Source organism: Protopterus annectens, chromosome 1.part1 (assembly GCF_019279795.1).
Source record: "Protopterus annectens isolate FY-2018-M chromosome 1.part1, PAN1.0, whole genome shotgun sequence".
NCBI classification, from domain to species: domain Eukaryota; kingdom Metazoa; phylum Chordata; order Ceratodontiformes; family Protopteridae; genus Protopterus; species Protopterus annectens.
In genome coordinates this window covers 670640208-670667140 of record NC_056726.1, presented here as the reverse complement: position 1 = coordinate 670667140, position 26933 = coordinate 670640208, and the positions used below count along the sequence as shown (strand labels likewise).

The window sequence follows — 26933 nt, the reverse complement described above, 5'->3', positions numbered from 1 at the left end:
GTAATCCTTTCCTCGGCGCTGACAGTGGCTCTGTCTGAGGCTTCAAGGCCCCCACCTTTGGGCTTTGGTTCCTTCCGAACCTTCCCTTCCTCAGTCTCATGCAGGGGGGGGGGGTTGGAACCCTCTGCTCCTAGTACGGTTCCAGGTTTTTCATCGGTTCCATCTTTGGATCAGGGGGTGACAGCCGCTTGAGGCTCTGTTCCCGGGAGCAGGCCGTGCAGAGTGGGGTGTGACCCCGGTTCCAAGATTTTCTTCCTCAGTTCCGGGCTCCCAGTCCTCTTCGGGCAGACCAGCTTTCTGGGTGATGGAGAGAGTGCTTGATTCTGAAAGTGCTCCTCCTACGTCGGACCTTCCCTCTGCTCCCTCTGAGCTACAGCTATCATGGGCCACCTCCCCAAGACACTGAGACTGCAAGCCTCAGGAAACCCATATACAGGGTAATCTCCCTTCCGAGTCTTCTTCAGACGTTCCCACTGAAGATCCCTCTCAGAAGAGGGCATGCAAGAGGAAACACCTGGACTCCCCGGAAGAGTCCCTCACTGAGGATACGGATTACGATGATGGGGAAGGGTCCCCACGGTCACCCCTGAAGATGTCTCCAAAGGAAATATTAAAGCAGAGGGGAGACTGGAAGCCCTCCAACCCTTCCTCGGAGGAGTCCATATTCTTGCAGGCTTTCCGTTCTCGGCCCTCTACTTCTTGAGTTACCCCACCTGCCGATGAGTTAGTCCAACTCATGCAGCATACGTGGAAGAACACTGATTCCGTTGAGGCCATTTCCCGGAGACCAGACAAGATACTCTCCCCTCCAGAGGAACAGCCCCATTGGTCTAGAGGCTTGCCAGTAGATGCTATGTTGGTGACGGCCGTCACAAAAAAGGACCTTGCGGAGGAAAATACTACTGTCCACCCACCCAACAGAGAGTCCCGGGTGGGGGACAGATTAGGGAAGCGAGTCTTTGCCTCAGCAACCTTTGCAGTCAGGTCTCTGAATTATTTGGCACATTTTACAAGGCTCCAAACGGATCTCATCTCCGAACTCTCTGGAACCATCGTGGGTCAAGTTTCTGACAGGCATGCGATAAAGTTGTTTCTCAGCTTGTTACTTTAGAGTCGATCTCCAACTCGTCCATGAGGTTGCTGTCCCACCCAACCGAAGGGGCAGCTAGAGCTGCGGGTGCAGGTGTAGTTATGAGACGCCACACCTGGATGCGCATTTGTGATCACGCGGACTCCTTCGCGCCTTTCTTCTTGAATGCCCCTGACAAACCGTCCACTTTGTTCAGTTCCAAAATGAAGGAAACTGTAGCCAAGTGCGAGCAAGATGGAAAAACCTCGTCTGCCATTCACCTACATTTTTCCACACCTCAGCGTTCTTTCTCCAGGAACCAGAGGAGTGGAGAGATATGGCACAAAAAATCTCAAGGCTCTTTTCACAGTGCACGTAGTGAGGATTCCCCCAGAGACAGAAGGGGTTCCAATAGTGAAAGATGCCCCTTTAGGGGCAGAGGGAGTCCCCAAAACCAGGACTCCAGGGATTCTTTTTCAGGACGACCTTATCAGTGCTCCCAAAGCGCTGCCCTATTGCTTTTCTCTGGAAGCAGTTGGGGCTTGTTTTTCTCTGCACCAAGCTGCCTGGCACTCTATTACAAACGGTCAGTGGGTGCAGAGAATAATTTCCAGAGGTTATTACATCCCCCTAATATCTTACCCAGAACCTCCAAAATGCCTTCCCGATGTTCCACCCAGTCAAAGGGAAGAGGCAGTTTCAGAGATAAGAAAGCTGTGTCAAAAACGAGTTATCCAACAAGTCCCCCCCCCCAGACCAGTGCGGATCCGGTTTCTACTCAAGATTCTTTTTGGTGCCAAAAAAGACCAGGGACTGGAGACCCATTTTGGATCTCAGCCATCTAAACAAATCAGTGGTTCAAACCAAATTCCGCATGGTCACAATGCAGTCCATTCTCCCATTTCTTCAGGAGGGTGTGTGGATGCGCTCGATAGACCTCTGGGATGCGTATTACCACATCAAAATGTACAAGCGCTCCAGGAGTCTCCTTCGTTTCCAGCTGGGAGCCAGTCATTACCAATTCAGAGCCCTGCCATTCGGTCTCTCAACAGCCCCCAGAGTGTTCAAGAAATGCCTAGCAGTGGTAATGGCTCATCTGAGACTTCAGGGATTCCAGGTAATTCCATATCTAGACGATTGGCTCCTCTCTACCCCCAAGTGCCTACTGGTCACGGTCCTCCGCTACACACTAGCACTGGCGGAGTTTCTAGGCATCACAATACACTGTGAATAATCCAGTCTTCATCCTACCCAACAATTGGAATTTATAGGAGCAGTATTCAGTACTCAAGCCAGGTCTCTCTCCCACCTCACAGACTTCAGAGGTTTGATACTCTGTTGAAGGAAGGTGTCAGCAAGGGAAGTTTTATAGGCGCTGGGGTCTATGGCGGCAGCCATCCCTATTGTTCTCCTGGCAGGATTGCATATGAGACTGTTACAATGGCTCCTTTTGTCCCAATGGGTATTCAGTCTTCACCCTCTAAACTCACAGATCCTCATCACCAATTCCTGCAAGCAAGATCGTCTCTGGTGGATGAGAGCAGACGAAAATCTCATCACCAAATTCTGCAAGCAAGATCTTCTCTGGTGGATGAGAGCAGACGAAAATCTTTGGTGCTGCCCCTTCCAGACTCCTCAACCCAATGCCACAGTGACCACGGACGCTTCCCTGATAGGGTGTGGGGGGGGCATTTTCAGGGAGAGAAAGTCCAAGGCACGTGGTCCAGCTTGGATGCCAACTTGCATATCAACGTCCTGGAGTTGGGAGCAGTGCTGTTAGCGTTGCAGGCACTTCATCCGCTCTTCCGTTGGGCACGATTGCAGTCCAGTTGGACAGTATGTCTGTAGTCTAGTACATAAACAAACAGGGAGGGACAAAATCCTACCCCCTGTCTCGAGAGGCCATAAGAATTTGGCACTGGGCGATAGCTTCCAACAGCTTTCTGATAGCAACGCATATCCCGGGGAGCTCCAACATGATTGCGGACAAGCTAAGCAGATCCATCCTCCGTCCACATGAGCGGTCTCAGCTCGAACATGAAATTTTCAGCCGTTGGGGCCATCCTTACTGCGATCATTTAGCTCCCCCTTCAAACAAAAAATGCAGCAGCTACTTTGCCTCTTTTCCCCAGATGGGAATCACTGAGAGACACTTTGACTCACGATTGGCTTGCGGGTCTCCTCTATGCTTCTCCTCTGATACCCCTATTTCTAAAGAAAGCAATTCGGTTGAGATGCAGTGTGTGATCCTCATTGCCCCTTTCTGGCCTCGACAAGTATGGTTCTCTGTTTTCTTCTATATTTTGCATGCAGACTCGATCTGACGTAACTGGGAGAAGGGCATTGTGGGTAGCAGCTTAGCTCAAGAGTTTTTGGTGTACGCGAGCTTGGTATTAGGCTGACTCAATTCCGAGGGCTCGGAACCGAACCCATCAGTGATGACTGGAAGATGATCAACAACTCAGATGGAACGTTATGATAAGACATAACTTCTTTTTTTTTTGAAGGGGAAAATAACATACTTTTAGTTTTTGATGCGTTGAGTGATAGGTGGTTGTCTGTCTTCCAGTGTTCGGTATAAGGGAAAGCATCCTGAGTTAGTTTTAAGAGAGTGGAGGTGGAAGTGGCAGAGCAGATGATCGTAGAGTTATCTGTGTATTGAATCAGTTTAGTACTAAGAATGTTTTGGTGGAAGTCATTTATGAAAATGTTGAACAGTAGGGGACCCAATATGGAACCCTGGAGTATGCCTGTAAGTGTAATAAGGAAGGAGGAGGTGGCTTTTTTCCATTTGACAGCTTGTCTGTCAGAGAGGTAACTAGAAAACCAGTTGACAGAAGAGTGGGATAGAGAGTTTAGGTAGGAGAAGGTTATGGGAGATCGTGTCAAAGGCCTTAGATAAGTCCAGAAGCAGGGTGGATACTAGACAGCCGGAATCCCGGGCTTTGTTGACCGTTTCAAGGAAGGAGAGGAGAGTGGTTGTGGTACTGTGGCCAGGTCTAAACCCATGTTGTGTGGGGGGTAAGTAGGTGGTTATCTCTAAGGGTAGAAGTTGAAGGTGGATACACTTTTCTAGAACTTTTGAGATAGGGGATAAGATAGCAATTGGCCAGAAATTGGAAATGTTGTTGTTATTACCCGCTTTGTTAAGGGGAATGATGTAGGCCTTTTTCCAGAGCAGGGGTACATAGTTTTCTTGGATGGAGCGGTTTATTCGAATGGAGATGGGAAAGGCAATGGCATCAGCAGCAATTTTGAGGAAGTAGGAAGGAAGGTCATCAGGGGCATTTGAGCATGGTTTCAGTTTCCAAAGGAGTTTTTTTATGGTGGAAATAGGAATGAGTTTGATAGTGAAGGAAGGGGGTTGGGAGGTGGTAGTGTTAGGGGAGGGAGAGATAGGAGGAGGTGGGAGTGAAGCTTTATTGGGGAAGGAAGTAGTTTGGCTATAGAATCAATAAAGGATAAGTTAAATTGGGTGGCTAAGGAGAGGTCTGGGACATTTGGGTCAGGACAGGGGTTGTCTCTTTTGCCAGGATTGAGGAGGGTTTTGATGCCATTCCAGAAATGTTTGGGGTTAGACTTGTGGTTATTTTGAAGGGTGGAGAAGTAGGATTTTCAGTCAGATGGAGCAAGTTTTTTACTTTGTTACATAGTAGCTTTTATTCAGTCAGGGTGGTATGGGTTTTCTTTTTCTGGTAATGTTTCCAGGCTTTGTCATGGAGATGCATGGGGTTGTACTTTCTTTAGTTAACCATGGGACAGTTTTACTTTTAATTCTTTTGGTTCTGGAGGGAGCAAGGATATTTAACAGGTCTAAGAATGTAGCATTAAAGTAGGCTACTGCATTATCTAGGGAGAGGGTTTTTAGAGGTCTCCAGTTTGTCTGTTTTAGAGAGCTGGAGAAGGTTTCAGGGTTGAAGTTTTTGAGAGAGTGGTAGGAGATATAAGTGTGGAGTAGTTGTTAGGAGGAGGGAAGGTGAGCGAAAGAGGGAAGATTATCATTAAGAGTGTCAGGTAGGATACTGCTGTCAGAGCTGTATTGCAGGTGGGAAACAATAATTCGGTGTAGAGTAGTACCAGAGGAGAAGTGTTTTGAGGGCCTGGTAGTAGAGTTTATTAGCTGTGAGAAGTTGTATAAGTTTATGTTGTGTGGAGAAGTAGGAGTTTGAATATTGGTCCAGTTAATATTAACGTCACTAAGGATTATGGTCTTGTTAATGTTAGAGGAGAACCAGAAGAGAATATCTTCAGGAATGGAGATATTGTCTCTTGGGGGAATGTAAAGAGTGGCTATACATATGTGATGGTTTCTATTCATCTGGAGGAGGGCCAGGGTTAGTTCAGCATTGGGTGAATTGAGGTATGGGTTTGGTGAAGGGAGTAACTGTAAGGGAGGAGCAGTAGAAAAAAGCTACTCCACCACCTTTCATGAGGGTCCTGTCATTTCTAATTATATTGTAGTTGAGGGGAGTGATTTCAGGATCTTTTACGTGTGGCATTAACCAGGTTTCAGTAACAGATAGGCTGTCCGGGTGGTTATGCTGGAACCAGGCATGGAAGTTTGGAATCTTGTTACATAAGCTTCGAGCATTCAATTTAGTGAAAAGAAGGGATTTTCAGGATGAGAGAGGAGAGGGAAGGGATAGGTTTGAATGAAGAGAGGGAGAGGGATCAAGGTTTTGGTGAATGTCACCTTACAGAAGGTTGGTAATAAGTTGATGAATATGGGAAAAGGGAATTTAGAGTACCTAGTGTCCTGTTTGAGAGTTGGGTGTTGTGTTATAGTAGTGTTGTTAGGGATTGTGGATGAGAGGCAGTGAATCAGAATTAGTTTATAAGAGAATAGGAAGTTACTATTGAAGAAATATAGATGAAGAGATATAATGGTTGTGGAATGTTTAACATATGTGGGGTATGTAGAAGTTATATGAAAGGAGGGAGAGTGATTAGAATTTGGAGGACTGGTAAGAAGGTGAAGGTAGGTTAGGAAGAAGAGGAGGAAGGAGTACACGGGAGGTGGATTTTAGAGGCATAATGGTGTTTGCGTATTGTGGTATTGAGGAAATTGTAGTAGAGTGGGGAGTAGAGTGGCTATGGGATTAGTCAAGTTAGTTCTAAAGTGGGAGATAGCTAAGGGGAATGGGGGTTGTGTGGGTGGTGCTAATGAGCTTGTAATGGGACCTTTTGGATGTGGGAGTGGTGCTATGGCTACAAGTGTGAATGTAGTGGGGGTGGGTGAAAAATGGGGGCAGGGTAGGGGAGTGGAGTGAGCCCATAGGGCGAACAGAGTGGATTAGAGCCAAGGGAAAGGTAGGTGGCTAACCAAAACCAATCAATTTAATGGTGCTAGAGAGAGAAAGCTCGGAGGGACCGCTTCGCTAGGACAGGGCAGCAGAGGCTACACTGAAATGTGGATGGAAAAAGTGGGGCAGAGCAGACAAGGAAAGGTAAATGCTATTAAAGTGGAAGGGAAATCAGCTGGGCTGAAGTACAACTCATGTAGAACAGGAAAGGCAAGGAGTAAGTATGGGGAGTGGGTAAACACTACCACCTGATGGTGAAAAGTGTAGGTTACAACTGGGAAAGACGGAATGGCCATGAAAGTGGGAAAAAGATCGAAGGGGGGGGGGGGGAGTAGAACCACAGCAGGCTGCTAGCAAATGCGATCGGAGCACTAATAAGAAAAAAAAAAAATTAAGTACTGTAAGCCAAAACAGTATGTCTAATACAGCAGTTTGTTTTTACATACATGTAGGCAGTCTTGGGGGAAAGGTTGTATGTTAAGGCACTTCAAATGTTTCATTGTGGATGTCTATTCAAGGAAGGTGTGCCTGGGTGATATGGCATGTAGTTGAAAGACCCAGTGAGGTAGATGCAGCAGTAGCAAGCTGTAATAAAAACAATAAAAAAGTTGTTTACAATTATGCAAGGAGAAAGGAAAAGAACAGCAAGATAGTACAAAAGGATTTGGAATGGAATGGGCAGGGGTTTTAAGTATATTGATAGTGTGCATGCGTATAGGAGGTGATGCAGAGCAACAAATGGAGTAGACACAGGGAGGTACAGTGGAGGGAGAAGAGAGAGTGAGGTAAGGAAATAAGGACAGAAGGGAAAGCAGAGCCTTCACAAAATGTCATAGTTATGTTGTTACACCAATTATAGTCTGAGAAGTACAGCAGTGGATTGCAGGGTAAAAAGAGGAAAACACAGCAATTGTTGCAGCACAGTAGATTAAATAGATATGAAACTTACAACCTAATCACAGTTAAACATTGGTCTACTCACTGTTTCCAGTCATAGAGCACAGCTTGAACAGTGGACTAAACACTGCATATAATCTTAGGACTTTCCTTGCCGACAATTACAGAACTCTAAACAGATATGTTGATATGCAGGCAGACAACTATAGCTCAGAAGAGATGTATATGGCTGTAAGACAGCATGTAATATTGAAAGCTAGCAGTAATATAACTTTCTTGCACTGAGGTAATATGAGCGGACAATCTGTAGCTATATCGAGGTTGTAGCTAATTGTTTGCATTCAGGGCTATGCATATAATCACTCATAGGCACACTCACATTGCTAGCTCAGAAAAACTGCACAGAAAGAATGCAGAAAATAAAAAAAGATAAAAACACTAAAAGCTAATTAAACAGTCACTATTTTGAAAATAATACAACTCTGGTTTAGAGTAGCACTCAACGACGAGCAATGCCAGCAGCCTATGGCAGGACTGATCAGAAACGGCCCAGGGGGATATTTAAAAAAGGCACTGTGAAGGCTGCCAGCCTAGCCAGATAGAATTTTGGAGATAATTCTATCATTTGTAAATATTAATGTAAGGCACAGGCTTGTTGTCTTAAATGGAAAAACTGCTGTTTGATGTGGAACTGCAAAAAATGTCACAACAGTGCTCTCTACTGACCAAGTAAAAGCATGTTGTGACCCTTTGATCTAAAGTTGGCTCTAGCCCATTTAGATGAAGACATTCTATTGTTTTAACCAAGCGTTAAATTGGTAGATGTTCTTCGTGTTTCACTGTTGCAGTCATTACATTTGGGTTATCTGCTTGCAGTAGCCCTCAATCGGCCTGATTACCAAAGTCTTGGGTCCTGCGTCGGATGCTGTCCCTTTTTCCATGACGTCAGGTCGTCAGGGGTATAAAACATGCAGCCGACGCCATAACAACAGTCTTTCTTGCCCTGCGGTGCCTGAAGCAGAAGCACTTTGCAAGTGCTGGTCGGCCGACTCCTGACATTTTTGATTTCGAGTTTCAGAATCGAAGTCTTCAAATAAAACTAAGTACTCCATTGGGGAAACTTTTCCTTGCTGCTTAACGATGTCAGTAAAAGTTAATAATTGCATTACTTGTGGAAAGCAAATGCCTCACAAGATTTTCATTCTTACTGTATTCCTTGCCTGGGCCCTGACCACGACGTACCTGGCCAGTTTTGTGCTTTATTTAATCAGCGCACTATCTGTCATCGGTATATTTTCGCCTCTAAATATTTCGGTTCTCGGTTTAATTATCCAGAAATGTCGTCGGTTAGCCATCCGACTACCGGGATTCCAAAAAAACGCAAAGATAAAGACAGAGACAGGCAGCCTAGGTCCAAAGCTGCCGATGACGCTTCTCCTAAGCCAGTCACCAGTTTACCGGTACTCAGCGAGGCGCTTTCGCAGCCCCTGATACCCACTATTTCTGATTCGCAGGCCTCCACTGAGACCCATTCGGAGTCCGGTATGCCGCAAGATGCTTCAACTGTGGAACCTGCAGATGTCTCTACATTGGATGGGTCCGGAGCCGCTGTGCAGTCACCGGCTTCTGAGGGTCTATGCAGGCCTATGGACTTGCTTGTTAAACCGACGCCTCCTTCTTCATTTAGGCCTAAATCTCAAACCATGCCTAAGAAGCCGATGCTCAGGCCTCATGCTCAGGCCTCTATGCCTAAAAAGGAAATGATAAGAATGGCTGAAGGTCTTATAACTTTAATCAGGGGAAGACAACCTCCCCCTTCTGAGAAACCTAGGACTGAAGTTGTTTGAGTCTTCTGACCAGGATTCTGATTTTTCTGATTCTTCTGATAATCTGGATTTGCCCTTAACTACTTATGAGGATTCTGATGGCGAACAAACTCTAGTCGCTCTGCTTCCCCTCCAGAGGATTTTTCTTTTGGTGAAACCTTACATACTCTAAGGGAGCATTTCCACTGGGAAAGCCAGGATTTTTCTGATTCAAAAAAGAGGCTTAAGGATTTCTTACTCTTGCTTCAGCATAGGCCTTTAGCTATACCTCCAGTACTAGACATTGTTGATGATGCCTTTTCGGAATCTAGTTTGGCCCGATTCTTTGCCTCCTGCTCCCAGAAAACCTGACAGATATTACAGGGTTCCTGATTCACACAAGCTTCTTTTTAAAAATCCTATTGCGGATCCAGAGACTATTTCACAGGGACCCAAGGGCATTAAGGCTTCTTCTACTAAAAATCCTACTCCTTCTGATAGAGACTCCAAGGCGTTGGATAGATGGGGTAAGAAGGTTTACACTTCTGCAACCTTGGCCATTAGGGCTTTAAACTGCCAGTTTCATATGTTACAGTATCAACAACATATTATTGGGTTGCTTAAACATAAAATTCTGTTGATTCCTGACTGTGCTGAAAATAAAGAATTACAGGATTTGATGCATTCTGCTGAACAGGTTGGTAAACATACTTTGCAATGTGGATTTGATTCATTAGAGGCCTCTTGCAGGGCTGCTGTTACTGGGTCTGTGCTCAGAAGGTATGCTTGGCTTAAGGAGCAATCTTTGCCTGATCATGTTAAAGCTAAACTGTTGAATGCTCCCTTAAATCAGGACAGTCTTTTTGGCAACAAAGCTGAGGAAGTTCTTAAAAAGATGGAAGATAAAGCTAAATCTATGCAAACTGTTAAATATTTCTTGCAAGTTCAGCCTCATAGATTTAGTAGGCATTGGCCCTCTAAGAATTGGTCCTTTCCAGCCACTTCCAGGTCTTTTCAAGCCAAACCCAGACACAGCAGAAACCCCAGATTTCAGTCCCAGGGGACACACAAGAGTAAGCAGTGGGGGGTTTCCGCACACAAATCTGGGAGTAGTAAGACTCCCCCCCCCCTCCCCCATGGAAAATTGTCTCAATGACTTGTTTTTAAAACTTCCAAGCACTTCCCAACTGAATGCTCCTTTAGGCAGAAAGATTGGTCTGCAGGCCAAAAACTGGGAACTCATTACCCAGGACAAATGGGTTTTAAATATAGTGTCCCAAGGATACAGATTTCACTTCCACACATTACCAACACCAAGTGGGTGGTCAGATCTACCCCCAAATCAGTGGGCAGAGGCCCAAAATCAAGTTCTCTCTCTCTCTTAAGCATGGGGGCTATTCAGTCGTCACCAGAAGAGGAAAAGGGACAAGGTTTCTATTCGTGACTTTTCCTGGTACCCAGAAAAGACAAATCATGGCATCCTATCCTGGACCTTTCTACTCTATAAACACCTTTCTGGTGATTGCAAAATTCAAAATGCTGACTCTTCACCAGCTGCTTCCTATGCTAGGCAAAGATGCATGGTTGGCAACACTAGAATTAAAAGAAGCATACCTGCACATCCCTATCAGGGAGTCTTGCAGAAGATACATATGCTTCAAAGCAGGCTACATTGCATCATCAATTCTCTGCACTGCTCTTTGGCTTGTCTACTACGCCCAGGGTATTCACAAAGTGCCTAGCTCCAGTCATTGCATTTTGCAGGCAAAGAAGTATTCAAATATACCCATACCTGGATGATTGTTTAATTCAGGCAGAAAGCCAGGGCATACTTTTGAATCATCTGGCCTTTGTTCAAAGGGTGCTGACTTGTCTGGGGTACACCATAAATGAAAAGAAATCACACCTGGTACCCTGTCAACAAATTATATTCCTGGGAGCATGCTTGAATACAACTTTCCAGATGGCTTTCCTCACACCAGAGAAACGGATTCATTTGACAACCTACTTCAAACAAGTGGCCACAAAAACCCAGCTATCTGCAAGGCAAATACTGCAAGCCTTGGGGTTCATGGCCTCCTGCATTCTTCTAATTCCATATGCAAGGCTGCATATGAGGAAACTACAATGGTATCTCAAAAGCTTATGGTGTCAACATTCACAGAATCTAGAAGCAATGATTCCTATCATACCTACACCTAGAGTTCCTTTGGTGGGCAGAGGCCTGCCACCAAAGCAGGGGACTACTATTCACACTACCCCCTGCCGCCCAAACCTTAACAACAGACACATCAGACTATGCATGGGGGGCTCACCTGGCAGGAAAGTGCATTCAGGGCAAATGGAACCCAAGTCAAATGCACCTGCACGTAAATCAAAAGGAAATGTTAGCTGTACAGAATGCTCTGACAGCCTTCAAGGACCATATACTTCCAGGACAACTAATGGTAAAGACGGACAACACCACTGTCATGTGGTACATAAACAAGCAGGGGGGGTACACATTCTTACTCCCTCTGCAGACTAGCCATGGCATTGTGGAACACAGCCTTGAGCTACCAAGTGAATCTACAAGCTCATTTCCTGCCAGGAAAACTAAGTACACTGGCAGACTGACTAAGCAGAAACCTCATGGACCCACAAGAGTGGAAACTGGAACCAAGATTTTCAACATGTTGACAGGCAAGTGGGGGAGCCCAGATATAGACCTGTTTGTCTCCCCCCAGGGCCATCAATTGGACAAATGTTGCACAAGGATTCCACACAAGCTAGCTTGGAAAGTGGATGCTCTATCCTTCAGCTGGAAAAACCTATCAGTTTATGCCTTTCCTCCTCTGCCTCTGCTCTCCAAGGTACTACTAAAGATCAAACAGGACAAGCGAAGGACGATTTTAATTGCACTAGACTGGCCATGCCAACACTGGTACCCCCTCTTGCGCAGTGTGTCACACTTGGTCCCATGGCACCTGCCTCAGACTCCCTCCCTATTGTCTCAGCAGGAGAACCAGATTCTGCACCCACAGCTGCAAACCCTGAACCTAGCAGACTGGCTAATTACCTAATCCCTTCCTCCTTCTGAGCCAGCTGCTACTGCAGATTTAAAATTCCTTTCCTGGAAAACAGCTTTCCTTTTAGCAATCACTTCTGCAAGAAGGGTATCTGAATTACAGGCCCTTATGGCAGTGGAGCCTTTCATCATCTTTCATGCGGACCGGGTGTCCCTCAGAACCAATCCCTCCTTCATGACCAAGGTGGTATCCAGTGTGGCTTTTAATCAGCCCATTCATTTGCCTACCTTCATTCCTAACGCACAGAACAAAGGGGAATGGATACTGCACTCCTTAGATGTGCACAGACAACTTAGATTTTACTTGGACATGACTAAACCTCAAAGGAAATCTGAACTGCTGGTGGTGTTTGCTGCAGGGACAGAGGAGAAAGCTATTTCAAAGCAAATCATTTCTACTATAAGCACCATGGAAAACCTATCCCACAGGGCATCAGACCCCATTCAACCAGGGCTGCATCTACCTCCACAGCCTTTCTCGGGCGTTCCTACCGGGGACATCCTAGGAGCTGCTACCTGGAGTTCTGTACATACTTTCACCAAGCATTATCATCTGCCAGTTTTCTCTAAATCCAGAGCTGGCTTTGCCACTGCAGTCTTGCAGGGTCTTATAGCTGGTCCTAATTCTATTTAAATTCCTCCTCCCAACCTTAGCTTTGGGAATCTACCCAAATGTAATGACTGCAACAGTGAAACATGAAGAACATAGTACAGTTGTGTGCACTTACCATAAATTTAAATGTTCGAGTGTATTCACTGTTGCATTCCTGGTTACCCTTCCTCCAGCCCCCTTTCTTCTTTTGGCTATACCTCTACTCTCCCTTACTATGCTCAAAAAGCTTTTTGGTGTATTTGCTTTTTTGTTGGAGATATATCCTTGTAATTATAGATTTAATTGCTTCCCATTAGGGTGACAGCTGACATCTGGGGCAAAAAAAACTGATGTAATGGCGTTGGCTGCATGTTTTATACACCTGACGTCATCTAATGCAGGACCCAAGACTTTGTTAATCAGGCTGGCTGAAGGCTACTACAAGCAGATATCCCAAATGTAATGACTGCAACAGTGAATACACTCGAACATCTACATTTATGGTAAGTGTACACAACTATACTTTTTAAACATGCAAATGTATTTTTATTGCTCTGCTTTCTGACCAGCTGCAAGATAACACAAGGAGATGTTAAGAATGTAAATGTAGTTTCTGTTAGCCTGGGAACCCAGGGAAGTGTGAAGAATGATGTAATGGGAACCAGTAATGTGATTTTAAAAACAGAGAGAATCAGAGATTATTAAGCATTTTTGTCTTGACCATCCAGCTCACCAGCACTGTCTTGCTCTATAAGTAAGTTTATCTTAGATTTGTGTTTTCTGTTAGAAATAGCTAGAAACTAGAAAGATTAGTGTTTTTCTGTGATGTCAGAACTGTACTACTGACTTATTGTAAGTATTTCTCTGTGATCTCTGAACTCTTGACTAGCACCGTGTAGTAAGAAGTACTGTCTTGTGTTTTTTTTATTTATTATTAAGTATTTTAAAACCTTTCAACTGTGGCTGTTTTGTGAAATAATTTAAGCTCTTGAGTACTTGCATGCCTTTGGTAAAACTGTACAAAGCCACTCTAATAGCTTTAGACGGGGGCTATACTACCAATTGGCTAATATTGCACAGTAATAATTGGACACCCTTTTAAGGGCATTTGAGGAGCTGATAAATATTAGTGGGTGGTGGAAAGTGGTATTACTGTATAGCCTGGAGAAAAGGGCACAGCTGGAGAACCTGTGCCAGCCTTCCCTAGGAGTGTGTGTGTGGTTGTATAAACTCTTCTCAAAGTGTGTGTGTCAGCTACTTGGGCAGGGACACAAAGCACTGGTTGGACAGAGAGGGTGCTAGATGTTTTAGCTTGCCCACTAGGCTGAGATCTTGGCCCTGTAGCTGTGCCATTGGGGAGTCTTATTGGGGACCTGGGGAGCAAGGGAGCAACCAGCCCTGGACTGACTGTGATCTCTCTCTGCTCTTAAGGGAAATTGCACTTTACTGTGTGTATTTGTTATCCTTTCCTCCTATATGAGACACCCCTCACTGGTGTTAGTGGTGAGGATTGAGACTCCTTGATTGCTGGGCCAGGACACGGGCATCACAGGCACCACAGGTAGTAGCATTACTATATAGACTAAAAGATGAAAAAGGAGGTAGAAAAGGGGGGGGGTTAGGAGGTCAGGCATGAGAGAGGGTAACAGGAAAGGAGAGGGACTGCAAGGCAAGAGTGAAAGGAAAGAGGGATGGAGCCGAGGAGAAGGAAGGTGGCTAGCCAAAACCAATTAGTTTAATGGGGCTGGAGAGAGGAAGCTCGGAAAGACTGCTAAGATAGGGCAGCAGAGGTTGTACTGAAATGTGGATGGAAAAAGTGGGGCATAGCAGACAAGGAAAGGTAAATGTTAGAGTGGAAGGGAAATCTGCTGGGGTGAAGTACAACTTTGGTAGAACAACAAAGGCAAGGAGTAAGTATGGGGAGTGGGTAAACACTGCCACCTTGTGGAAAAAAGTGTAAGTTACACAGATTCTTACCACCTATAAAAATACCCAACATCCATCTCCCTGTTCTGCACTAAAAATGTTCTACACAACTATGTTCCCAGTCTGTCATTGAGATCCAATGACCAAAAACGTCTGTCTACAAACCTGTCATATCTACTGGGCTTTGTTTGTACTTGTACAAGGTTGCGAAGGCCGGGATCTCCTTACCTGTATCCATCAGGTCAATATCCTCCCTCCCATCTTTCAAAACCCCAGTGAATGACTTCCTAGCTAAAATCTTGCTGTGCTCTTGCTCAAAACCAGGATAAATTGTATCCCTAAATGTGAACAAGTACCTTTTCATTCCATACACCTCCTTACTCACTCTCCTTCACTTATTTCCTTATTTACTCTCCTTCACTTATTTCCTTACTTCTATCAAATTCTCTTCCTTTACTCTCTCTAAATAAACCATAAGCATGTTTTTCCCGTACTTCATATTCCAGTTCCTGTTTGTATTAGACTAACTTACCTTTAGTTTCTCTACAAACTGTTTAAAATTTCTATAAACATTAAACGATTGTCTTATAACATGTATCAAGTCTTAACCAATGTTTTTGTGTTATCACTGATTTGTAATTATTACTGCAAATGTTTTTTGTTTTATTTTTGAAGATTGTAAAGCATTTTAAGAATAATTTGGAGCTTTTCTTCCCAAGCCTCCACTGAAAATGGGCTTCTAGCCAGTCAGACTCTCCCAGTAATCAGATGTCAATATCACCAAACAAATGACCTTTTAACTATCCTTGTCTTTTGCAACCATAGGACAAAACACTCTCTATCTTTATATACCTAAGATTATGGGTTGATCAATCTCTAAACTTCATTTCTGCATAGACTAAGGGTAAAATAAACTGCTTCCTCTTTTGGGCCAAAAAGATCTCCCCTTTTTTATCTTAACCAACAAAAGCAGCCATTGGCAAAGGACTTCTCTCTAAGTTACAATATAAATAATTCAAAATAGCTCCTAGTGTCGGTGTGTGAGCTTTCCAAACCCAGTGGATGCTCTCATGCTCCCCTGAGACCAACAATTGAAAACGAAGGAAGGAAAAGCCAATTACACTGCTAGAGCCTGTGGAATTCTTGATCACTGTACAGTGGAATGTTCATAACCTGACCTTTTTCTAGCAAGGGTGCTTTTCCATAATCTGGATGGTGTAGGTAGACCAGGATGGGGGCACAGGGTGGCATTGGGGGGCACTGTGGAGATCTTTTGCCTAGGGCACCAGTTGATCAAAGGCCTGTCCTGAGCCTACCACTACTGTATTACTACTAGTTTTAGCAACTTGGTATGCCTTTTGTTCTGAATCTGTCAGTTTCCTCAGTTGCTGTGCATGTCCTCTATCTGATTGTATTGGACATGTTTTTACTTCAAGACCTGTCTTATTTAAGCCACTGTTTTCCCTTTTGCCTATGAAACCAACTGTGGAGGTTTAAACTGCCACCATGTGTTCCCTTATACCTATATTTTTGGGGGGTATCCCTTCTTATGCAGTCAATCTACCAGTGCTCTACTACTACTACTACTACTACTTTTAACAATTTATTATGCCTTTTGTTCTAAACCTATAATTTTAGACAGTTCCACAGTATGCTCCCAATCTGATTATACAAGAATAATTTTACTTCATGACCTTGTCTTACTTAAGTTACTGCTTTCCCTTTTGCCTGGCAACCTGCTGTGAAAATTAGACTGCCACCCTGAGTTCTTTTGTATCGATGTATTTTGGGGGCATTCATTCTTATGATGTTTTGACGTGCTAGCTAGGTGTAGGTCAGAATTTTTCCCATTTCCTCAGCAGTATTACAGTCCCTATCTTCTAACCAGATTCCCATGTCCTCATGCAAAGTACTGAGTGTTTGCCCCGTTATAAGGTTTTCTAACAATTCAGATATAGAGACTTGACATTTACTAACCCAGCTGTAAAAGTAAGTTCTTACTATTGCAGTATAATCATCCACATTATCTGCTTTTCTTTTGTGTCCTCTAATTTAGTTATGTAAGCTTCAGTGGTCAGTTTAAAATATTAAAATTAGCGGTCTTTAACTTTGGCATAATTCATACAGTCTGTATCTGGCCTTTTATTTACAGAATGCATTGCCCTGCCCATAAGCAGTGTAGTTAAAATCCTTCCTTGTTTAAGTTGGTGTTGATAGCACAACCTCTCAAATACCTGACAAAAACTAGTATGTTTATCCTGTCTTCACACTGCGGAAAGAATTTAGTACTGACCTTTGTATCTAGGATTAATTTTCCTCCCATTTGTCATGTGCCTTTGATGGAAAGCTACCATCTGTCACCTATTGAACTATAGCAATGTAAAATTGTTACTTAGCTTCTTTTTAATGCAACTTTACCTTTATGCATGTATCCCAACATATGTGAATTGTATTGCTATAACTGCTATTATATCAATATTGTTTAAAATTGTACTTGTTTTAAAATGTATTACTGGAGCTTTTCTCCTGGGGTCTCCACTGAAAATGGGCCACAAGCCCAGTTGGACAAACCCGGTTAACAAATGTCAATAAATAAAAAATAAATAAATAATGTTGGTAATGCTTTGGTTTTATTGTCTCTCTTTCTCGTATTGCTCATTTGTCTTTCTCTGTTCTGCTTTCACTGTTTTCTTCTGCAGTCACTATATTTGCATCTCAGCCTGTTGCTTCTTAGCTGCCTTAACTTTCAGGCATTTTGTCAGAGAAAAATACTTTAAAAGACCAAAAGCATAAGGTTCAGTTCAGGTATCTTTATTTTTGCGCAAGGAGACAAAAAATGCAGTTAGAGATTGTCTGACTAAATTAGGAAGTGTCACAATTATTATACCTTTCTTTTAAGACATTGCCCACTATGACTGACGTAGTAGATCACAAGTTTACAATTCTGTTACTTTACAGATGTTTCTCACATTTTTAGCTGACTCTTCAAAGTTTAAAAAAGATTTTTTAGTAAACAGGATGACCTTGACGACCACCGGTCAATTATAACTTTCTTGCTATGTGATGTTACAAGTCTAGGTACTATGGCTAATTCAAGCACAATGCAAGTACAGATTTTTGAAGCAGTTCATTGTTTATATTATCTAACTGTCTTGCAGCTTGTGCACTTTTTCATTAGCACGAACAGAGCTTATTGTCCATAATGAATGGATCTTCAGAAATTATTATTATTCTCTATTTAATTTTCTGACCTAGCCGAAAATCATCTGCTTTCCAGTACATTTCCAAGGCATAAACATGTATTTTGCTGTGCTAGCAAACTAGGTCAGAGTGCATCTTGCAGTGTCAGAAAGCACAATTTCAGAAAAGCATGTTTTCAGTTTCAGATAGAACTAATACTGCATATAGAATAAAAATGTGTTAATCTTCCCTTATTTAAAATAAGCATTGCACACATATATTAATACATATTTTTCTAACATTTCCCCCCTGTTAATACTTTTTATTTTATTTCAAAAGCATAAACAATTTTTTTCTTCTCATAACCTCTTCCTTTGAGGATTTGCAGCTAAGAGAGTCAATTAGTTTAAACGTATGAAAGTGTTTCCTTTTTCAACAGTTCTTCAATTTCAGTACTTTGATACAAAGTCTCAGAAACTGACATGTCTATAAAATCTTTAATTTGTTCATGCAGGGAATTCCACAGCAAATGCATGCTCCTAACAAAAGCAATCTCACACAAATGGCAATCAGGATGTTCATTATGATGGAACCCCACCCCCCAAACAAATTCTGGAAAAAGTCCGTCAGTGGGTTCGGGCCTGGCCTGGTCATGTCTGACACTTGCTGAATTACTTCCAAATGATCGTTGATCTCGTGTTTATTGTCGGGAATAAACGAACAACACTCGTCTTTGATTAAAGCGCACGTACCACCTCTCAACGCTAGGGTGAAGTCAAGAGCCATGCGGTTTTGAAGCACCACGGTTCTCATTGCATTCAGTTCATCAGTCATTAATTCAAGAGCAAAAAAAGTTGCATTGCTCATGACCTCGAGAAGTTTGGATAGCTTTCTCAATTTCCAGATTGATTTAACTGCACCATATGCAGGGCTATGCCAGCCCAGGATATGATAGTGTCACTCAAGTCCATGTGTGCTAGTTTACTTTTGTCTTTCACAGAGTTATGGTTTCTCCAGCCTGCTATGATCTGTCCCACTGGATTCTCAGGTTTCTTGATTGGATTTTCAGGTTTCTTTGCGACGTCTTTGACGTTTCGAATTCTCCCATGAGGCAAAGCTGTAGTGTGTAGTATGGCCGGGACCAGGTAACCCAAAAAACAACTGCCGGACCAATTCTCAGGCAACCATTTGTATGCCTTTTTCCCACATATGAAATAACAGTTTTCTACCTTAGTATTGATATACACCTTCCCTGCATGAAACATTTTGTTATCTATAATAGACAGTTGCTTTAAAAGAACAGGATTATGCTGTATATCACTGACAGTTTTATGCAAGGACTCAAAATATGAGTCATAATCTGCATCACAAATAGTTTCTGTATTTTTAGCATTTTTAGGTTTAATATAACATTTATAAGAAACAGTTACATTACATTTACTCCAACCTACTTGAATCATGTAATTTTTAAAAAAGCATACAATTCCTGTTTGTGTAACAGGTAGAAATAATGCAATTTTGTCTAGATTTCACAGGTGTAGTTTTAAAAATCAAGTTTTCTCAGGTCTCATTGACCCCTAGGGGGACAGCAGACATCAATAACCCCCGTATGCTGTTGGTATAGCTGTGCAAATCCAACAATTCGAAATATTAAAAGTCTCAGCATATACATATTTGATTGCTTGGTAAGTGTTAAAGTTCGGATGCCAGTCTGAGTGTTGAATCACGTTTGTTCAGTCTGACTGGTGTGGCTGAAGAAAAGAAAGGCCACAGCAAAAGCCACAGCAAAAAGAACATTGTCACTAATGCAGTTATTAAGATGATTATGCAACACTGCTGAATATACTGCTGAAGTCGTTCAGTATTTCTATTGTCTCTAGGTCTTGTCATTTTACTGCTGCTGTGTGTTAGCAAGACTTTTATCAAGTTAAAAGTTTTTGACTAGTTTATAGGCAGTGTGTCAAATGAATCCAAAATGAACGTTCCGCAATCTTGACTGCTGTGTGCGTGCTCAGCAGTGCTTGATACGGACCTTCCCACTTTGGTGTCGTCCAATTCTTCTTTTTGATTGTCTTCACCCAGACCCAAGTGCTTGGGGCTACTGTTACTTCGAATGGTTTAGTTTGGTCTTTATCTGAAACAGAATTAAACTGTAAAAGATGTTTGTTATTTAGCATATTCCTCATGTATTCTGCAAGTGTCCAATCTGCTTCCTGGTCTGCAGGCATGAGAGGTTTCCACTGAGGTATATAATAAGCTCTTCCGAAAATCTTTTCGAAAGGTGTCAATCCTTTTGCATTCGGAACAGTTTTCATGCTCAACAGTGCCTGGGGCAAACAGTACACCCATTTCTTCTGTGTATCTACCATAAGTTTTTTAAGCTTATTCTTTAAAACTCCATTGTGCCTCTCTACTAATCCTGCAGATTGAGGGTGATATGCACAGTGATGTTTTAAAGAAATCCCAAAATACTGACTTAACTGTTGTATAGTTTGGTTAACGAAATGTGTACCATTGTCACTGTAGATTCTTTCCGGTATGCCAAATCTAGGAATAATTTCTTTAACTAGGCTCTTTGCAACAGTGGCTGCATCTGATTTACTAGTCGGAAAGGCCTCCACCCATTTGGAGAACATATCCACAATGACAAGGTAGTACATTTTGTTTTTACATTTGTTCAATTCTATGAAATCCATACAGATAGTATGAAACAGATACGGTGGTGTAGGGAAACTCCCTTGCTTGGGTTTTAATGCCCCTTGTGCATGATGTTTATTACAAGTGTGACATGACAGGCAAAATTTTTTAGTGTAGTTTGTAAACCCGTACGTAGCGAATACCCGGTTTACTAACTGTACCATCCCCCCTGTTGAGACATGACTCTGCCCATGGCTCAACAAAGCTGCATATTTAAATAAATTAGACGGTAATATTGTTTTTTTTTTTTTTTGGAGATGTACAGTCTTTTTTTGAGAATTGCTTTTTGTTTTTTTTTTACTTTTGTTTTTTAGCTTGTGTAGTAAGTGTCTGCATTGCTTTTAACAGTTTTAAGTCTAAAATTTCAGAAGGTTGTAATTTTTTCGTTTAAAAGAAATGCTTTTGAGGCTGCTTGCTTTGCAGCTGTGTCAGCTTTTAAATTGCCTTTTGAAATTTTATCTTGTTGTTTTGTATGAGCTATGCATTTACAAATAGCTACTTTTTGAGGCAATTGAATAGAATTTAACAAATTTAAAATAAACTGTGCATGGTTAATTGGTTTGCCAGTAGATGTCACCATTTTTTGATTTTTTTACTGTTGTGTAAAAACATGTACAGTAGAAAATGCATACTGGCTGTCTGTAAAAATGTTTACGCTTTTACCCTTTGCTAAGGTACATGCCCGTGTCAAGGCAATTAACTCTGCTGCTTGTGCATATAGGTTATGTGGTAGAGGTTTTGCTTTTATAATTTTATTATTAGAAACTATTGCATAACCTGTTAGGTTTTGTCCTGTAGGACTCCTTTTGCATGAGCCATTTACGTAATATGTCACTTTGGCATTATTTAAGGGAACATTTGTGAGGTTTTTTTTAGGCAGTGTCTTTTGCTTAATTACCTGCAGGCAGTTATGGGGTGTGCCATTTACAGGAGTTGGGAGCAAGGTAGACGGATTTAAAGTAGTACATTGTTCAATTGTTATGCGAGGTTGGCTCAGCAATATAGTCATACAAGAAAGATGCCTAGCAGGGAAAGATGTGCTACTTTTTTTTGCAGTAAAATGATTGCGACTGCATGAGGCACTCTCAATGTGAGAGGGTGGAATAACATTACTGAGGCTGAAGCCTGCACTGCCATTGCAGCTGCAACTACTGCTTGTACACAGTGGGGTAGAGAACTGCGCCACTGGGTCCAGTTGTTATGAATAATAAGCAATGGGGCGTTGTTTGTCCCCATGCTGTTGAGTCAATACTGATGTCATATAACCTTGCTTGCAATCTGCAGTTTGGAAAAAACGTTTGTGATAATTTGGTAATTTTAAAACTAATGATGATGCTATTAATTGTTTTAGTTTGCAGAAAGTTAATTTCGCTTTTGGTGTTTATTGTATTAAATTTTGTGCTGCCATAGGCTTTTTAAAAATTAGGTTGGTTAAAGGTGCAGATTTTAAAGCATAGTTTGGGATTTAACTTTGACAAAAATTAGTCGTACCCAGGAAGGACATTATTTTTTTTTTGGTTGTGGGTTTTGGTGCTTGTAAGATTGCTACTTATTTGTCTTTATTTAATGTTTTGCCATTTTTGGATATTACATATCCAAGGTATTTTACTTGTTTTTTTTAAAGCTGCAATTTATTTTTGCTTACTTTGTGTTTTTTAACTGCTAGGAATTTTAATAATGCTATAGTATTTTTTTTACAATCTTGCTGGGTAGGGGCGGCCAGCAGGATGTCATTAACATAAAGTAAAATTTGACTACCTCTCGGTGGGACAAATTCCGCTAAATTGCTTGCCATTTTTTGTGAGAATATTGTTGGGCTTTTACTATAACCCTGTGGTAGTCGTGAATATGTATACTGCTTTTTTTGAAATGTAAATGCAAACTAATACTGGCTGTTAGGGTGTATCTGTATTGAGAAGAATGCATTGCTGATATTTACTACAGATCATTTCAATGAAGAAGATCTGATGTGGTATCTTCCCTGCGCAGTTTCATGCCACCTGGCCCATCTGATCCCAGGCTAAACGAGGGTTTCCGGTCCGAAGGACCAAAAAATGTCAAGAGAAAAATACTTTTTTTAAAAGACCAAAAGCATAAGGTTCAGTTCAGGTATCTTTATTTTTGCGCAAGGAGACAAAATAATGCAGTTACAAAGTTTGTCTGACTAAATCAGGAAGTGTCACAATTATTATACCTTTCTTTTAAGACATTGCCCACTACGACTGACGTAGTAGATCACCAGTTTACAATTCTGTTACTTTACAGATGTTTCTCACATTTTTAGCTGACTCTTCAAAGTTTAAAAAATATTTTTTAGTAAACAGGATAGCCTTGACGATCACCGGTCAATTATAACTTTCTTGCTATGTGATGTTACAAGTCTAGGTACTATGGCTAATTCAAGCACAATGCAAGTACAGATTTTTGAAGCAGTTCATTGTTTATAGTACCTAACTATCTTGCAGCTTGTGCACTTTTTCATTAGCACGAACAGAGCTTATTGTCCATAATGAATAGATCTACAGAAATTATTATTATTCTCTATTTCATTTTCTGACCTAGCAGAAAATCACCTGCTTTCCAGTACATTTCCAAGGCATAAACATGTATTTTGCTGTGCTAGCAAGCTAGGTCAGAGTACATCTTGCAGTGTCAAAAAGCACAATTTCAGAAAAGCATGTTTTCAGTTTCAAATAGAACTAATACTGCATATAGAATAAAAACGTGTTAATCTTCCCTTATTTAAAATAAGCATTGCACACATATGTTAATACATATTTTTCTAACACATTTCATATCCAGCTCTAATCTCTTTACTTCGGACTGGCTTCTGAGATTATTTGAGAATGAGTTGATTTGATTTTCTGCATATCCTGCTAGTGCCTGATTATTTACAGTTTCAGGGCCTATGTTTCAGTTGCCCATATGCCTGTTATCTCATCTTTGGACATAGTGAAAACCACAGCAAACTAATAACCAAAAATTGTAGATTCCAGGGGGATGTGCAAGCCAAAGCACTCTTTCAGCAACCAAACGGCCAGTTCAGTAAGTAATACCTATAGCAGAATCAATGACAAAATCAATAAAAGTAAAAAACTTTAATAAAATATTATGTTACGGGATGAAAGCTCTTAGTGTAGCAGTTCTATTCGAGCCAGGTCCTTTAGACAGTATACACCGTTTTCCCTTCATCCTTTTCCTTGGTGATCCTTTGACAAAGCCAGACTGGGATGGGTACAGTGTCTGAAAATTGCCTATCTTTGTTGATCATTTCCATGATAATTCATGCCATGGCTTTGCATATAAGACTAGTCAGACTACTAGGTCTATAGTTTACAGGGTTGTTTGATGGCCTCCCTTTGAGAAGTGAGATAACTGTTTGCAGTTTTCCATTCTCATGGTACAAAGTCTGATTTGAGGATATAGTTGAAAAGTGACCCAAGTAGTCCTGATAGGGCATGCTTCAAGCTATTTGGGAGGCATCCTAGGATATTGCATGGCCTATTGAGGCTGATTTTTTGGCATAGCGAGCCCCACCAAGACCTACTCCCTGGTAATAGCTGGGGGGATATGCTAGGTATTTCATGTAGGAGATGGAGGGTTAAAGTTTGAACTGAATTTGTCAGCCAGCAAATTTGCTGTGTCACTATGCTCAGACAAGGTGGCATCATTAACCACCAGTCTAGCACACTGATGTATGCTGCCTTTGAGGTTTTGGACATAGCTGTAGAAGGCCTTGTGGTTGCTTTAGCCTGTGAGGCTATCTTGATCTCATAATTGGCCTTGTTGGATTTAATTAGTCCTCTTCATTTCCTGTTTAGTTTAGAGCTCCTGTCATTATGGAAATGGCCGTTCCTGATGTTAGTCATGATGTTTTTCTTTTTGTTATATACCCTGTTAAGGTTAGGATTCCACTTGTGCAGTTTGTTGTTAGAGTTTGTTTAGGGCTTACTTTGTAGTAGGTACAGCAGCTTCTGTACAGCCATTTACATGGTTGTACAAGGGTCTCTATGTACAGTTCCACATAGGTTGCTGTGAACTCAGATTGGCAGGAGTGTTGAATTTTAACAAACTCAGATGCTTTCCAAGTAAATATGCAAATAATACAGAATGTGAGAATGAAATGACAGATAAAACATTGTTGTTCTTCTAAACATAAATTATTCAGAACAGTCTGTATAACATCTGGGCTAGAAACGTCCTGCTTCTGACTAAAATTTATACTACACTTGCTGTTGCTGTCTCTGTCTTGCTTTTATGTCCAACACAGAATTTTCAGAGTCCAGGCAGTGATGAGGTTTAAGCTCAGTACCCGAGTTTATGCTTCAGCTAGCACATTTACATTAACTTCCTTAATTGGTTGACTTGAATTAACCATCTGCCTCTACTGATACCCAAAGAGGATTTCCTTTGGCTGTTGCTTTGATTCAGATTTTGTAAGGTACGTTTTTGTTTCCACATGAATATGTTTAAGAAAAGAAGGGTAAGATTCACTGAGTAGTGTCCAAATAAGGCGTTATCATGTGTCTTAGCTCAACAGCTGCCAAGAAGCATGAAGCTTTTTTTTCAAAAGTACACTAAAATTTATGAGGCAAGGATTTGTTTTCTTTGTAATACATTTTACAGATGCAAATTAACTTGTATACCATTCTGCATATTTCTTTCCCATGTTACACATTACTGAACTGGGGCATACAATCAGTTTTTTTTTTTTATCATTAAACAGCTGTTTGCCCAATTTTTTTATTTGATACAATTCTCCTACAGCGATTTTACTTTTCATTAACAAAACAAAAAAAGTCATTTAATGTATTACAGTTCATCTCACAATGTTGACAAACTGAGCTATTTGCTTTACCGACAGACTACTCAACATACCTGGTGGGTTGTTTTTTCTTCTAGTTTCACAGAATGTGGCTAATTTGTCTGGATATATATGTAGCCACATTCCATGAGGTTAGAAAAGTTAAAAAAAAAAAAAAAAAAAAAAAAAAGAACTTTTATAAGTAGCTCTTCACATAGTGTCACTCGTTTCTGAATGCCCCAAGGTGTTACTTCAACATTGTTGCCTGATGTCTTGGATTACTATCCTTGAGTTTAGTGACACATTTCTTTGGGCATTAGTCTCACATAATGAGATACACTGCAGTCTTGAGTTCTGATCAGATAGCTTTGAAGATACAATTCTGAGTCCTTACAAAATGTCAAATTCCTCTGTTAATTTAGCTAGTCCATTTTATCTTTTTGTCAGGTTATATAACCTCATAGACCTTTCTTAACCTTTTGTGCCATCTGAATTGTAGATTTTACAGACTTAATTAAAAGTGCAGACAGAAGAGTTTGTATTTAATTAAGTGTTTATATGCACAAAGTATTGAAATTTCTTCTGTAGTGCCATTTTCAGTTTTTGTTTTGAACCTTTACAGAACCCACTATAACACCAACTGAAGAGACTTCAGCTGAAAGCACAGTTACTCAGATGACAGAATTTTCACTGTCTTCAACCTTAAGTTCTTCAGGTATGTATAACTATGGTGTAGCAATGATTGTTTTCTAATGTTTGCTTTTCAGACTTGTAAAAGAAATAATGTGCAGTATCTTGATTCTACCAAAACATTCTGATTTTATTACACATTTAATGCAACTTGTCTGGTTAATGTTCTTGAGTATATTCTAATTTCCAGTCAGCCAATAAAGGTTCATAGGTAGGTACTAGGCTATTGGCCTTAGGGTCTATATAAGCCTAGCCAAATGGTACCCTGGCTTTTGCCACCCAAGAAAATTATTTTCCTGTGCCCCTGTCAAGCAGAGCCACAGAAGTGATCCCCAGGGAGAATTTCCTATCTCCCATCCAATCATTAAATTTTTTCTTGAAGAGTGGTAATGCGGAGTTTTGTTTGATATAGATAGGTAGTTTGTTCCAGAGTATGGGAAGTCTCTGGGACAGGAATCTATCCCTCCAGCATGTTCTGTTTATTGTAGTGACAAGGTTTAGGACCCTAGAGCATGTAGCTCGGAGGGATTGGGATTTCTTTACGTGGAGCATGTCTAACAGCTCTGGGTTTGCTTGTAATAATTTTGGAAAAATGTGCTAGAATTAAAATGTGTAATATGTCTGCATTGCCAGGCTTTAGAGAGTGACCCCTGAAGAGAAGCACGACATAAATGTGCAACATACTATAGCAATAACCCACGCCTGGGTGTGGATAATGCTGGATTTACCCACTGTTGGTGTGGTTTGGTCACGAGGGCGAAGCCCAAGTGGCCAAACAAAGCCAACCATGGGTAAATCCAGCATTACCCACACCCAGAAGTGGGTTATTGCTATTATACAATGACATTATTTAAGGAAAAAAAAAATTACTTTTCTAAAATAATGGCATTGTATAATTATAAT

At 41.5% G+C, this 26933-nt stretch overlaps 1 protein-coding gene across 1 annotated transcript in view; it reads left to right on the top strand.

Moving 5' to 3' along the window:
* The window catches only part of IL11RA (interleukin 11 receptor subunit alpha), a gene marked incomplete in the record, with an annotated part of 3068236 nt that overhangs the window by 2423934 nt on the left and 617369 nt on the right, over positions 1-26933 (top strand). Inside the window, 1 exon segment of the mRNA XM_044077548.1 lies at positions 25963-26055. Within this exon segment, the coding sequence (XP_043933483.1) occupies positions 25963-26055 (93 nt within the window).